This window comes from Danio rerio, chromosome 7, assembly GCF_049306965.1.
Source record: "Danio rerio strain Tuebingen ecotype United States chromosome 7, GRCz12tu, whole genome shotgun sequence".
Taxonomy (NCBI): Eukaryota; Metazoa; Chordata; class Actinopteri; order Cypriniformes; family Danionidae; genus Danio; species Danio rerio.
Genome location: NC_133182.1, coordinates 63,015,953 through 63,031,396, shown reverse-complemented (window position 1 = coordinate 63,031,396; position 15,444 = coordinate 63,015,953). Strand labels below are relative to the sequence as shown.

The 15,444-nt window shown below is 42.8% G+C and overlaps 1 protein-coding gene across 3 annotated transcripts in view; it reads right to left on the bottom strand.

The window, feature by feature from the left end:
* Nucleotides 1-10,029: 10,029 nt before the first annotated feature.
* slc8a4b (solute carrier family 8 member 4b) overlaps nucleotides 10,030-15,444 on the bottom strand; it is an 84,673-nt gene continuing 79,258 nt past the window's right edge. Inside the window, exon 10 of one of the 3 annotated variants that reach the window (XM_005166536.6) lies at nucleotides 10,030-15,231. In XM_005166536.6, coding sequence (XP_005166593.1) covers nucleotides 14,852-15,231 — 380 coding nt within the window. In that variant the 3' untranslated portion in view covers nucleotides 10,030-14,851. 3 annotated transcript variants of the gene reach the window in all.

Genomic DNA, 15,444 nt, shown 5'->3' with positions numbered 1-15,444 from the left:
CAAAATTGTGCAATAGGAACCATCAAACTGAAGTCTTGCTTAATTTTGAATGCATTGCATGCAGAATGCATCTTAATGGTTTGATAATTATAAATATATCATATGCCATTGCTGTAAAATAATTACTTTTAAATAGATACTTTAATTGTCTTTTTATTAAAGAGTTTATAGTTATTTTGAAAGCATCATAGGTGATACATGATTTTCAAAGTTACCTTTGTGCCACTTTTGACTAGTTTCTGCAGTTTTACCAGTTAGAGATGCGAGAGGGGATTTGCCTACTTTTTAAGCTGTTTAAAAAAAAATACAATAACTGTGAGACTTATGAAAGCACTTGAGAGCTCAATGCCATTCCTAAGACCTTTCAACATCCAAGTACACAAGCCTCTTGTCTTCTTTATTTGAAGATAGCGACATTAAAAAAGCATGTTTTCTGTTCTATACAGCAGGGATTGCTTGAAGCTTGTTTTTTTTTTTTTTTTTTTTTTTTTTGCAGTGATGTTGCAAACATTCTGGTTGGAGTTGTTTCTGATTTCATTTTTGCATCAAAAAAGTGAAGTGACTGAAGCACAATCCTTCACAGTTTTGTTAAATATTATGATATTATTAATTTGGGTTCATTGCACTTAATGTCATAAGGGTTATTAATAGTATGAAAATAATGTAAGTGTACACAAATCTGGCATTGAGCGTTTATAATAATAATTGTTAAAAGGGGATTTGGGTAAAATAAGAAAGTATTGCAACATGTGGACAAGCCAACACAGTGTCTACTATTAATTTCAATTAGCAGTGGAATAGAATCAGTGGAAAAACTTCAGCATCAGTACTCATTAAAAATTAAATGTTTAGCCTAACATTTGTCAGGCAAATTGAATTAAAAATATCATTTCAAAATGTCTTTTAACAAAAGTGGCTGCAATAAATTCCACAAAAAAATAAATAAAAAAAAAACCTTGCGAAAATCCTGATAATCATTTACTCCAGAATGATTTGAGATGGTGTTAAATTCCTCACATGCTTCAATGCATAAATATCTGACTGTACAAAGTACAGAGTGGAATTATTTATATGACAACACGTAATTCATCTTTAGATTTCAAATCCCAGATGTTGTCAAGACATTTGAGACCCAATGTATGCAACAAAGTAGAAACAATCCAATTCATATCTGTTGCATACAAACTTCACATTCGAGTCCACTTACTGCCTCTCAATGGCCTTGGTGGCCAGTCAGTCTTTTATTAGATTTCTATGTAATTTCCCATCCATTCATTTTTCTTTTCTGAACCCTTTTCATCCCTTCCTTATCTCCTACGGTTTTATTTCCAGCACAAAGCTAGTCTCCTCTCTCCTTTTTCTGTTTTGTTCCCCAGTGAGCATCTGCTTCCGCTTCATTCTCTCTGCTCTCGTTCTGTCTTTTCTTTCTTTTTACTGGACAGCTCCATGAGAGCGAGTCAAAGAAGTGAGCTGGCACCTGAAAGCCATACCTGATGTCCATCAGTTCCGTTTACAGAAGATCTACATGCCCACATTGAGTCAGATCAGATCTCAAAATCAAATAATAAATTAAGCTATATACACTTGAAGTGAGGCACAAATAACAAACATTAAGCTCCATACGGAGCTAGCCATACGCCCAGAACTTAAAAAAAATAAAATTAAATAAACATTTCCATTTTCTTTTTTTAATGTACTAGATGTCTTTTTCCAGACCGACTTACAAGCTAAGATAAAAGAAGCATTTTGCATTAACTAGTAATTTGAGTAGCAGTATATACATGCTTTAAGACATGCTTTGAGTTATTAAATATACAACTCAGTGCATTTAGGCATGTAGACATGGTCAAGACGATCTGCTACAGTTCAAAGTGAGCATCAGAATGAGGAAGAAAGGGGATTTAAGTAAACGTTGCATGGTTGTTGGTTCCAGACAGGCTGGTCTGAGTATTTCAGAAACTGCTGATCTACTAGGATTTTCATGAACAGATATCTCTAGGGTATGCAGAGAATGATCAGAGAAAGAGAAAATATCCAGTGAGTAGCAGTTCTGTGGGCGCAAATGCCGTGTTGATATCAGAGGAGAATGGCCAGACTGGTTCCAGCTGATAGAAAGGCAACAGTAACTCAAATAACCACTCGTTACAACCAAGGTCTGCAGAACAGCATCTCTGAACACACAACACATTTAACCTTGAGGCAGATGAGCCACAGCAGCAGAAGACCACACTGGGTAACAGAAATCTGAGGCTACAACACTAGACACTAGAAGATTGAAAAAACATTGTCTGGTCTGATGTGTCTGGACATTTTTGAACTGGCCTCCACAGTCACGAGATCCTCAATCCAGTAGAGCACCTTAGGGATGTGGTGAAACGTTCGAGGTTACAGAAGTAACCCTTCGTTCCCCGAGGAGGGGAACGGAAGTGCCATGAATGTGAGGATTCGGATCAGAAGCCGCTTGTCTGGAGAGTATTGAACGGGCCAATGAATGAAATTAATTGGCAGCGTAAGCTTGCGCAGGTGTGCGGCATAGGCAATTAGCCCAGCATATAAGCGCACCTGAAGCCAGCAGACGCTATCCTTTTAAGCTGAAGATCCTTTCAAACAGCTAAGGGACAGTCATTATGGCGACGGAGTATGGCACTTCCGTTCCCCTCCTCGGGGAACGAAGGGTTACTTCTGTAACCTCGAACGTTCCCCTTCGGTTGGGGAACTTCAGTGCCATGAATGGGAGAAGTATGGAAAGCGCCATAATGACTGCACCTTACCAACACCCCCGATGAGGAGATAGTCAAGCAAGCGTGACGCACCCACATCATGGGGGGCGCGGTCCTCCAACGTGTCCCTGGCCCTAATTTATCCTACTTCAACAGAAGTTTTACGGATTTAGATATATTTTTTGGGAAGTCGTGAGCATCTTGATAATTCTAGGAAATACGACAGTACGTTGGGAAGCGTGCAATCCCGATAGGGAGGACGCTGCGGAGGCCATCCGTTACCCAAGGGGGGATAGATGGCAGAATTTACATATGGACTAGCCCTAAAAAGGGGGAGTACGCATAGCAAAAGAGTGGTTAGCGGAGAGGGAAGACACGGGTCCGCCCAGGGGGGGGACTTAACCGTGGCGGAATAAGCATATGGGATCGCCTAGTGGGGATCACGCATAGCAGGCACCTATACCCAAAACGCGGGCTGACCAGCGGGCAGACCTACAACGTAGTGGGCCAGCAAGTGACTCCTCTGCTGAGTCAGTGCTGGGGGCCATGGAGGAATCTGCAGGGCTCACCTGACGGGGAACTTTACTGACAGATAAAAAGGCGCACGTACCTCCGTGTTTGGGAGAATGGCGCAGCAAGCGTGTTTCAACACCCTACCGAGTTGTCTCCTCAATCACCAAGGGGTTACCTAATACCCTTGAGGAAACCGGCTCCACTCGCAGATTGTAAAACCTTGCAAATGTGTTGGGTGTCGCCCAGCCCGCAGCTCTACAGATGTCTGTTAGAGAGGCGCAGCGTGCACGCGCCCAAGAGGATGCAACGCTCCGAGTGGAGTGTGCACGTACTCCCGGGGGACACGGCTGACCTCGACTCGAATAAGCGAGTGAAATGGCATCCACAATCCAGTGGGATAATCTTTGTTTCGATACGGCACTTCCCTGCTGCCGATCGCCATAACAGACAAAGAGCTGCTCAGATGATCTAAAATTCTGAGTACGGTCCACATAAATGCGCAGAGCGCGAACTGGACAAAGTAAGAAAGTGCTGGGTCTGCCTCCTCCGGGGGCAGCGCTTGCAGGTTCACTACCTGATCTCTAAAGGGGGTGGTAGGAACCTCAGGTCTCAGGATGACGTGAGAGTAATCCGGCCCGAATTCCAGGCACGAGTCACTGACCGAAAATGCCTCCAGGTCCCCGACCCTCTTGATGGAGGCCAACGCAACCAGCAGAGCTGTCTTCAGGGACAGAAATCTTAGAGATACTGATTCGAGTGGCTCAAAGGGACCGGATCGCAGACTCGTGAGAACGAGGGCGAGATCCCAAGAGGGCATGAGAGGGGGGCGAGATTGATTAATTCACCTAGCACCCCTAAGGAACTGGATGACCAGGTTATGCTTTCCCACGGTGCCGCCAGCTACCGCGCTATGATAAGCGGAGATGGCGGCCACGTAAGTGGAGGGCGACAGCCTGCTGTCCAACTTCTCTTGAAGGAAAGAGAGCACAACACTAATCTGGCAATTTCGGGGGTCTTCTCTGCGAGAGACGCACCATTCAGTGAATAGACTCCACTTCAGGGCTTAGGCGCGCCTCGTGGAGGGGGCTCTAGCCTGAGTGATGGTATTAACCACCGCAGTCGGTAGGTTACCTAAGTCTTCCTCGCGTCTAGGGACCACACGTGGAGGTTCCAAAGATCGGGGCGAGGGTGCCAGATGGTGCCCTGTCCCTGAGAGAGTAGGTCCTCTCTCAAAGGGATCCGCCAGGGGAGCGCCGTCGCGAGGAGTGAGAGCTCTGATATCCAGGTCCGGTTGGGCCAAAGGGGCGCAACTAGCAGAACCTGTTCCTCGTCCTCCCTGACCTTGCACAGAAACTGCGCGAGCAGGCTCACTGGGGGAAACACATACTTGAGCATGCCCCGAGGCCAGCTGTGGGCCAGTGCATCCGTGCCGAGAGAGCCCTCGGTCAGGGAAAAAAACAACTGGCAGTGAGCGTTCTCGGGGGAAGCAAACAGATCGATCTGGGCCTCCCCGAATCGCGCCCATATCAGCTGAACAGACTCGGGGTGGAGTCTCCATTCTCCAGGGCGTAACAGCTGTCGTGAGAGCGCATCGGCTGCACGATTGAGCGTGCCTGGAACGTGAATGGCGCGCAGCGATTTCAGCCGCGGGTGACTCCAGAGGAGCAGACGGCGGGCGAGCTGAGACATGCGGCGAGAGCGCATACCCCCCATGCGGTTGATATACGCCGCCGCCGCCATACTGTCCGTCCTGACCAGCACGTGTTGCCGCTCCAGCACCGGTAAAAAGCGGTGGAGAGCGAGGAACACTGCCAACAGCTCTAGGCGATTGATATGCCAATGCAGCTGCGACACACGGCCCCCCAACCCGTGTTGGAAGCGTCTGTTGAAACAACAACATGTCTGGACGCCTGTCCTAGAGGCACACCGGCCTGTAGGAACGAGGGGTCGTTCCAAGGGCTGAGGGCGCGGCGACACAGCGCAGTAACCGAGACCCGGTGTGTGCCTGCGTGCCATGCGCGTCTGGGGACCCGATCGTGAAGCCAGTGCTGAAGTGGTCTCATATGGAGCAACCCGAGCGGCGTGACGGCGGCTGCGGATGCCATATGCCCCAGGAGCCTCTGAAAGAACTTCAGTGGGACCACTAGTTTGCTGTCGAGCTCCCTCAGACAGTTCAGCAACAGGCGAGCGCGTTCCTCGGAGAGGTGCGCTACCATGGTGATCGAGTCCAGCTCCATCCCGAGAAAAGAAATCCTCTGCACGGGGGCGAGTTTGCTCTTTTCTCGGTTGACCTGAAGCCCCAGTAGGCGGAGATGCCGAAGCACCTTGTCCCTGTGCATAATCAATTGCTCCCGCGAGTGGGCTAAAATCAGCCAGTCGCCGAGATAATATGCGAATGCCCACGAGCCGAAGGGGCGCTAGGGCACCCTCCGCGAGTTTGGTGAAGACCCGCGGAGACAGAGAGAGCCCGAATGGGAGGACCTTGAACTGCCACGCTCAACCCTCGAACGCAAACCGCAGAAATTGGCGGTGGCGTGGAAGAATGGAGACATGGAAATACGCGTCCTTCAGGTCTATGGCTGCAAACCAATTCTGAGGACGAACGCATTGGAGAATGCGCCTCTGCGTGAGCATTCCGAACGGCAGCCTGTGTAGACAGCGGTTCAAAACGCGCAGATCTAGGATTGGCCGCGAGGGGCTGGCCCGCGCTAACCAGGCAGGCAGAGCCCCCGCTAATGGAGTCATCGCTACAATCGCTGACGTACCAGCGGTGGGGCAGCGCGGAGTGGGTGTGCTGATCCGGGAAGCACGAGGGTCCCGCGGAAGAGCTGGAGGTGAGATATTTGCTCTCACTCCGTACCCGAGTTCCGGAGGGGAGGCTCGAGGGGTGGGAAAAGGAGACCGTCCTCCCAGCGCTCGTGAGCCACTGGCGAAACGCACCGAATCTGCAAGCTAGAAAGCATAGCGTCCCAGACTGGCAGATTTCGGGCTGTCACATCCGGGGAAGTGGAAAAGTGCTCTCTCATGATATTTTCATGGCAGTAAAAAGTGCCGTTGGAAATGGGGCCCCGCCCTCCAGCGGGGAAAGAGCAAGTTCCCTCTTCTCCAGATGGCCTGTCCCAGGGGCGCTTCGCGGTCCTGCTTCCGAGGTGCCCGACGCGCTCGCTTCGCCGGAGGCGTGTGCGGAGCAGCTCTCGTAGGCGGGCGCCTTCGGCGAGGAGCAGGTATGAATGGCACGGCGGGCGGAGCGGGCTACGGACCGCCGATAAGACATCACCCACCAACTGCTCTCTCACCGCCTTGAATTCCTGGGTGAATTCACAGACAGTGTCGCCGAACCTGGCTGGGGATATGGGGAAGTCAAGAAAGCCGACTTTGTCGACTTTGCGCATATCAGCCATTCATTGGCCCGTTCAATACTCTCCAGACAAGCAGCTTCTGATCCGAATCCTCCCATTCATGGCACTGAAGTTCCCCAACCGAAGGGGAACGGGAGATTTGCATCATGGTTGTTTTTCGCAGTGGATGCCCTTCCAGTCACAACCCACTACTGAGAAACATCCATACACTCCAGGTCTGTAGCCAGGAAGTTTTACCAGATTCATATTTTTTTTAAATGATGGAAAATGCATCTTGTTAGAAAAAAGTATTTTTTTCATATTAACTTACAGTTTACATGCAAATTTGCACTTTGACAATTTCAGGAAATATTTTTGGTGCATCAAAAAAAGTGTGGCTATGATCCACCGGACAAGATGATCCAGCAAAGATTAGTTCTTAAAATGTGCCTAAAATGCATAATTGAATAGACAGTGAGGTGAATAACTGCAACAAAGATTGACATTTTCGGAAAAAAAGAACTACCTCTTTCAATGAGCTGGCTACAGGCTTGCACTCTCTCGCACACACTCATACACCACAGCAAATTTTGTTTACCCTACTGGCGTAAATGCATGTCTTTGGGGGAAACCGGAGCACCCGAAGAAAACCTACTCCAACACATGAAGAACATACAAGGTCCACACAAAAAATCCAACTGGCCCAGGCAGGACGCGAACCAGTGACTTTCTTGCAATGAGATGACTAAACCACAGCACCGCCTAATATTGTTTTAATAATCATGAAAATAACTAAGCGATTGTACACGAATGAAAATAATTTTTATTATGACTGTATCTCCTGGAACTATCATACAGATCTATGTTGCCAGATATTATAAACCTGGTAAAAACATTCATTTCAAAGGAATAAAAGCCACAATAATTTCCTTGCTAGATTGCTGCTAATTGATCCCTCGTTATACTATTTCTAATATTAAACTGTTTATCCTTAACTCTACTTTCTAAGGAAGTGACCATTTTATTCTCTTCAAAATATAGCATGGGAATGTTACAATGGGTATAGAAAAGAAACACCCCCCTTCAAAATAATTACATTTTGTTGCAATGTAGCCTAAAATGAAGACAGTTTTGTTTTATCTAGGTGTAATTATTTAGTACAACGTATAATATCCATGTAAAAGATATAAAACCAACATGTCAGAAAACAATTAACACTCAATTAAAATCTGCTGCCCTCTGCCAGAAAGTAATCAATGGGAAGAAATTTACCTTCCAACAAGACAACGACCCGAAGTACTGTAAGAATTGAAATATTGCAAATATTCTGATATCTTTGACAATTCAAAACATGAGCTGAAAACAGAGACTGGTGACTTCACAACCCACCAGGGAGGAATGCAGGAAAAACCAGTTCCTGCTGCATTTGCATCTGAGTCTGCTTCATCCCCCCAACTCACACATATGGTCATTTCAATGTTTGAATGTTCTAGAATTAACCAAACTGACTTTAACTATCATGTTTGATATCATTTGAAATGTCTCAGTGCGATTGGTACAATGGTCTCATTCCCTCAGAAATAGACATAATCAGAACAATAAATATATAATTTCAGGCATCTTTTGATCCACTGTGAGGGGTGTGACACTAAGTGTGAATGCCTTTTGTTATACATTCACACCCCCTTCCTTGAGGGAATTCTTGGATTATTTAAGGTAAGGACTAAGAAAAGCTCAGCGCGATTCTGCCTAACCAGATCAGCCCATAACATGGGGTCTGCCCCATGTTATGTATATTTCAAAGTCAGGAATGCATCTTTTTCATCTTGGATTTATCTTTGATAATTTGATGTTTTGTATTGATCATTTATGAATTGACTGATTGAATTGGCATAATACATTTACCTGACTAATAAATTGTAATGTTTGACCATATTTTGCTCACTCTGTAATTATTAATTCAAGTAGATTACGCTGTATCCTTGTTTCCGCACGTCTTGCGTCAGGTCAGTAGACGGACTAAAATCCAATTGAGATGGAGCATTGGCACACTAATTGTGTTTTAGCGATCCGGCTGACTCTTGATATTGATTCATGTGTACTTAGGTGGAAAGGGCGATAACTTCCGTCTAGGTCAACAAGGTGTTGCACGACTAACCTAGATTGGGTACCCGACCTTTGTTTGAAGGTAATATTATTCTAAATTAAGTTCATATGGGAAACCATGGGCTTGGTGAAAACCAAAGTTACTATAGAGTCCAGTAGTCGGGTACATTTATATTAATGCCCTAACCTCTAATTAGAAATGATGATTGTCTTAACTCAAAGGTGTACATCTAAGCGGGACTAACTAAAGTATTTTAGAACGAGCGCGCTGGTAGCGGCCATCTAAAGTATTAGTCAATTTACCTCTGTTTAATATTCAAGACTGACCGGAGTGTGACCGTGAGGGACGCCTTCGGCCGAGGCGATTTCTCTGAGCGACATGAGCACCCGAATGAACGGATGTAATAGTTACTAGTGAAGACAAAAGGTTCAAACATTTATCTAAATTACATATTGATATAATCTTCTTAATGTTTTATAATTGGAGTCAGATAAAACGAGGATAAATATATTAATATTCTAAACCATCTCATACTAAAATTGGAGTCGGATATGAGTTAAGTTAATATAAATCAACATTTCGCACTGGAAAGACCGAACATGCAGTGAACCTTCATCCACCAGTGGACACCGGCATTGGGCCAACTGGGTGGACCTTACAGTACACAGCAAAACTGACCACTCAGTGGTTAAAGGAGAAAAAAGTGAATGTCTTGGCATGTCCAAGTCAGAGTCCAGACTTAAACCCAATTGAAAATCTGTGGAATGACTGCAGTCCGCAAACGGACTACATCAAATTTAACTGAACTTGAACAGTTCTGCAAAGAGGAGTGGGCTAATATTGCAAAGTCTAGATGTGCAAAGTTGGTAGAAACGTATCCCAACAGATTAAAGGCTGCAATTAAAGCAAAAGGTTATTCAGCAAAATACTGAAACAAGGGGGTGATCCTTTTTCCACCCATTGATTCCGTTTTTTATGTTCATTTTTGTTTTTTTTAGACATGGTTATATCTTTTGGTTTGGTGTTATAAGTTGCACTAAGTAAATATAGTTAGATAAAAAAAAAATGTATCTGTCTTCATTTCAGGCTACAATGCAACAAAATATAAGTATTGTGTAGGTGGGTGATTCTTTTCTATAGCCACTGTATATGCAATAGTCTAATTATGTTAAATAACAACTTTAAATGGAAATTTAGCTAAAGATAAACACTGTTTGAGCTAATAACTCAATGACTCATTCGTATCAGTGTTGTTTGTAAATATTTAAGAATATTCTTAGGCTAAAGGTTTTTCTTTGCACATTTGAAAAATCATTCACTCCTTGAAAGATATGTCATTCAACTTGTAGTCTTCAATTCATTTGATTCTTTTTTAATAAAAGACATTTTACAAAAAGATTCTTAGGACAGCACATTCTAAAACATTTAACTACAGCAATAATGTTTCATGCAACAAATCAAGGAGACATGGAATGAAATCCGTTTGGGACAAATCTAACAAAAAAATGGCATATATAAGGAAAAGAAAAGCACTTAGTGATTCACTCATTATATGACAAACAAACTCAACAACGAAATCAATCAAGCCATGAAAGAATAATCAAGTCTAATAAACAGGGTGATCAGGAAACCATACACTTGTCTGTGAATCACTGAGTAATTCCACTGTTGCCGTAACTTTACATACAGTACATGGAAATGTGTATCAACATTGTTGCATAACAAAAATATTACAAACGTAATGGATCTTGACTTCTGTTTTATGTGGTGTAGCTTTATAAAACCATTTATTGCAAAAAGAAGAAAAGAGTTGGTATTATAAACTGGTTGTGGAAATTACAATGTAAGCATTTATTTGTTTAAAAACCACCAAGGAAAAAAACATTCACAGTAAGATCAGTAACATCTAATTAGGATAAAAAAAGATGTTCCATTGTAACTGCACATTTTTACAGAACAAGCACACTTTTAAATGAAACGTAAATGACACGGTATCACACAGATGTTTAGATATTCATTTAAAAAGAGCTCTAATTTCATTTATTTGTATGTTACTTGGTTTGGTATTGTCTTAAGTAATGACATTCCTACATTTTGCGGGTGATTTTAAATGTCAAATATACTGTTATTGTACCAGTAGGCTGTTTTGCGCCTGTTAGACACTTAGACATGCACTGGATCACAAAACTGACAAGTGGCCAGCAATACAAATGCACACTTTCTCTCTCTCTTAAAAATGGCATGAACACCTTTACATGCAGTTTCATCAGATGTGTGTGTGTGATTTTGTAGACAGGAACGTGTTTACATTCCCCAGATCTTTCTCTTTCCCTCTTTCCACTCGCTCTCTCTCTTTCTCTCTGGCCAGGCTGCGTAATCCAATTACTCTCGCTGTTTTTCAGTGTGACATTTGGGATTGCACTTCAATTCATTGTGTTTGAAGAGCGGCCTGGCAGAGAGACAGAAAACTGCGACCCTATAAAACGATTACGTGCAAACTCTTCTGTTGTATGTCAGCCTGTTGTGGGTTTCATTACTGATGATACCTGATCCAGTCCATGTGGACTGGCATGATCATTCATAATAATCTAATTCATAATAATAATTCAATAATTTCCGCTCATAACAATATGATGATCTCCCCAGTAACTAGTCCTCTCTAAACTTGTGTGAGTATAAGAAGTTAAGTTGGTTTTATAGGCTTATTTATGCCTTAAATAGATTTGGTTGAGCAACACCCCCCCCCCCCACACACACACACACACACACACACACACACACACACACACACACACACACCTATCACTTGGCCCAGACAAGACAATGACTCTCTGGGCGTGTCGCCTAGCAACAGGATAATACTAAAAATACTCAGGCTGCACGTTCTCTCACTCCGAATACTGTACTAGACTGAGGAGAGAAGCTGCTTTTGAGAGCTAAATTACTACGCTACTGCTAAATCTGTCTCATTCATTCTTTTTTTTCTGTGCTCTCTATCATTCATTGTGCCAGAGCCACTGCCTCCCACCATCTTCCTGGATGTCTCACACAATAATTGCACAGCAGTTAGACACAGATAGACAGACATTCTCAAAGATATAGTAAACCATTCATTTAATTTCCTTCGGCTTACTTTCTTTATTTATCAGGGGTATCCACAGCAGAATGAACCACCAACGTATCCAGCATATGTTTTACACAGCGGATACCCTTCCAGCTGCAACCCAGTACAGGGAAACACCCATACACTCTCATTCACACTCATACACTATGGTCAATTTTAACATACCGAATTCACCTATAACGCATGTGCTTGGACTGGGGGAAACCGGAGCACCCAGATGAAACCCATGCAAACATGGGGAAAACATGCAAACTCCACACAGAAACACCAAGTGACCCAGCCGAGGCTCGAACCAGCGACCTTCTTGCTGTGAGGTGACAGTGCTAAGCACTGAGCCACCGTGTCGTCCCATGGTAAACCAATACTGATGAATAACAGTACAAGCATTTGTTTTGGTTCCAAATTTCCTGTGCACCTTTTCAATCTTGTCAGGTCATGTCATTCTAAACATAATACATTTAATAAAAAATACCCCAAAGCCACCCCCCCCCCCAAAAAAAAAAAAAAAACTTTTTGTAGTGTTTTTACTTTTGTAGAACCTCCCATTACAAAACTGTTCTTATTGCTAAAAGTATTAGAGTATACATCTAGTCTATTTCTTTTTATATTACTGGACATACTTATAACAGAATTACATAATTTCAGTTAAAATGCATTAAAAATTGGTAGTTTATTTCAAAGGTTGCTTTAAGGCTGAATTTGGGGTGTCTAATATATGTCTAATAGACAACTATACAGTCGTCTTGGCTAAAACAAGGCTGAATTTGGGCAGTCTAATTGATGTCGAATAGACATCTAAACATAGTCATCTTGGCTAAAACAAGGCTGAATTTGTGGCTGTGTAATATGTGTCTAATAGACATCATCTTGGCTAAAACAAGACTAAATTCGGGCTGTCAGTAAAAAAAATATTAGACGTATAAGAATAGGCCAAAACTTGACTATTAAAGAAAGGAATGACTACACATATAATTTGTCTAAATCACTGTCTAATCTGTCTATTTTATGACTAGTCTAGTTTTGGATTTTTCTTATGCTGTGGTCACACCAGAGTTTAAGCATGCAAAACTCTGTTGAATGGTGCTGCGAAAATGGGCGGGATTAAACAAGATGATTACACGTTAAAAAAAGTGAGCGATTGGTCCATGTTTTAAATTTCTGTCCAGAGACGTCATGTTTTGATCTTCGATTGGTCTCACGCAGTCATGTGATGCGATTTCGCAGGTCACCAAGTTCACCCATCTTGAACTTTCGAACGCAGCAAACTGTGAAACTTGTCGCACAAGCGTACGTTTCCAGTCTGAAGCCGCCTTTCCACGGCATACAACAAACGACAACTGACTGACTGGAAGTCATTCATTTTCAATGGAGAGTAGCCCGGGAGCTGAGTGGAGTTCTGATAATCTCCATATGCTGAAAATTCAGATCTGATTTGAGCTGTGGGTCCGTTAAAATATTTCAACTCCTGACACTAGACGGTTTGTGACCGGTCGACTGGATGTGATGTAGTCCAGTGTTGTCCATGCAGATCTGTGTGCACGAGATGAGAAATCTTAGTTTTTTCGTAATTTTTTCGAATCAGAAAAAACGTTTATATGAAAAAAAACATTTTATTCATAAATAAGTAATTAAAAAAATATTTTTTTAATGTTGTCTTCACATTCTCTTCAAAATCTTTCGTGGTCTATGAGTTTCTAGTATTCATCCATTCATTTAACCATGCAACCCCTCCATTTTTGCAACCCCTTTCTTTCTAAGAATCCAGCTTCTTTTCCATGGTACATGACAAAACTAAACGTTCTGTGTGACTACCACAAGGAGGCGTATTCCAACAGTCATGTCTGAATGTCATGCGCAGCGCAAAGGCAGCTTGACGCATACACATGCGTATGAATGGAAGTCTTTGAGGAGAAAAGTCCAGTGTGACCGCACCTTGAATGTCTCTTAGATTTTCACTGACAGCCCTGGTTTCACCTTGTTTTAGCCGAGCTGTCCATGTTTGGATGTCTATTAGACATCTATTAAACACAATTGTTTGCTGGGTAAAGCCTGCCAGAATTGTAATTTTGTCACCATGTCAAGCGTCACTTCATATTAACTGGCTAGTATTTCACATTGATGTTAAAGAATGTGGTCATCATGGGAGAAGACCAAAACAGATACAATTACATCAGTTACTTGCTGTTTATACTTAGTCTCTCTCTCACTCACAAATGCAAACACAGAATATATACATATTTATATAAGAATTATTTTGAATGATATTCAGCACTGTGACTGTCATAATATTCAGGCTGATCTTCTTTGGGATTATTCCAGAACAATAAACCTAATTTTTAAGTTCCATTCCCTTTTTATTTCTGACTGCACTTATATATGCACTCCTCCATGATTTGGTTATTTATGGACTTGACATGCTTCTCAACTGTCTGCTTCTTATTAAGTGATAAAGCATGCTTTTCATCTTAGCAACAGTAAGTCATTCAGTCTGCTCTTTGTCATTATAAAGTTTGTGTTTGGTCATTCTCTTCATATATAATATATTGTCAAACAGCATATCTACAAGTACATGAGAGTAATACTGACACTTTGTATTAAAGAAAAATGTCCCCAAGAAAAAGGTAAACTCTTTCATTCAGTAACCAAAGGCTTGGTTTGGCTCAAACAGGAGTACAAAAGACATGAGTCATTGGTTACTGGTTACTGGTCTGGATGGGTTTAAGACACCACTGAGAGATGGACAAGTGTAAGGCAAGGGAACAAGGAACGGTGTTTGAGATACTGCATTCAAGCTAACTTAAAGGGACAGTTCATTAAAACAAACAAATCTCAATTTAATATTAGCTCAACTAAAATAAAACATCACTCTTTTTGTGTTCTCTTGGAAGCAGTGAGTGATGCCATCATCACAATTTCTAGATAAGGAAATGAAAAAATACAAAAATCGACAACAGTAAGTAGACTTCAAGATAAATATCTAATAATTATAAATAAAAAAAAAATGCTCCTTCATTGGCTGTTGTCATATTCCTCTCCATGTATTGCTGCTTCAGAATCCGGGGATGTGACAGTATGTTTCCAATGAAGCCAACAGGATGTAGATCAGCCAGAGGGAAATGAAGAGTAAGGATGTCAATATCTTGCAAGTCCGTGGGCCGCCGAGTTCTCCTCCAGCCACTGAGGGGCGCCGGCGATACAACAGCACGCTGACACACACCACAGCCAAAGCCGTGAAGAGTGTGACAGAGAAGGCCAGAGAGCCCGGATCAACGTGAAAAGATTTGCCCTTGCTCCGCCAGTATATGGCAGCAATGGACCAGGCCACACCGATGCCCAGGAAAACATTGACAGCATTACTGCCTGTCACATTACCAATGGAGGCGTCAGCATATTGGTCTTGGATGGCAGCTACTTTGCTGGCAAAAGTGTCTGTGCAAAGGAGAAGCCAAATAAAAGCATGGTCAGATAAACACGATTATCATTAGCACTGCAAGCTCTTGTTATCATCTGAAAAAGAGAACAGGCTTGGATGGAAACAGAAGTGGGAAGTATTAGAAACAGAGGTCAAGGACAGGGAAAGGGGTAAGCAAAATACAAGAGCAAAAGAGGAACTAAGAGAAAAGGAAGAGAAAGAAAATAGGA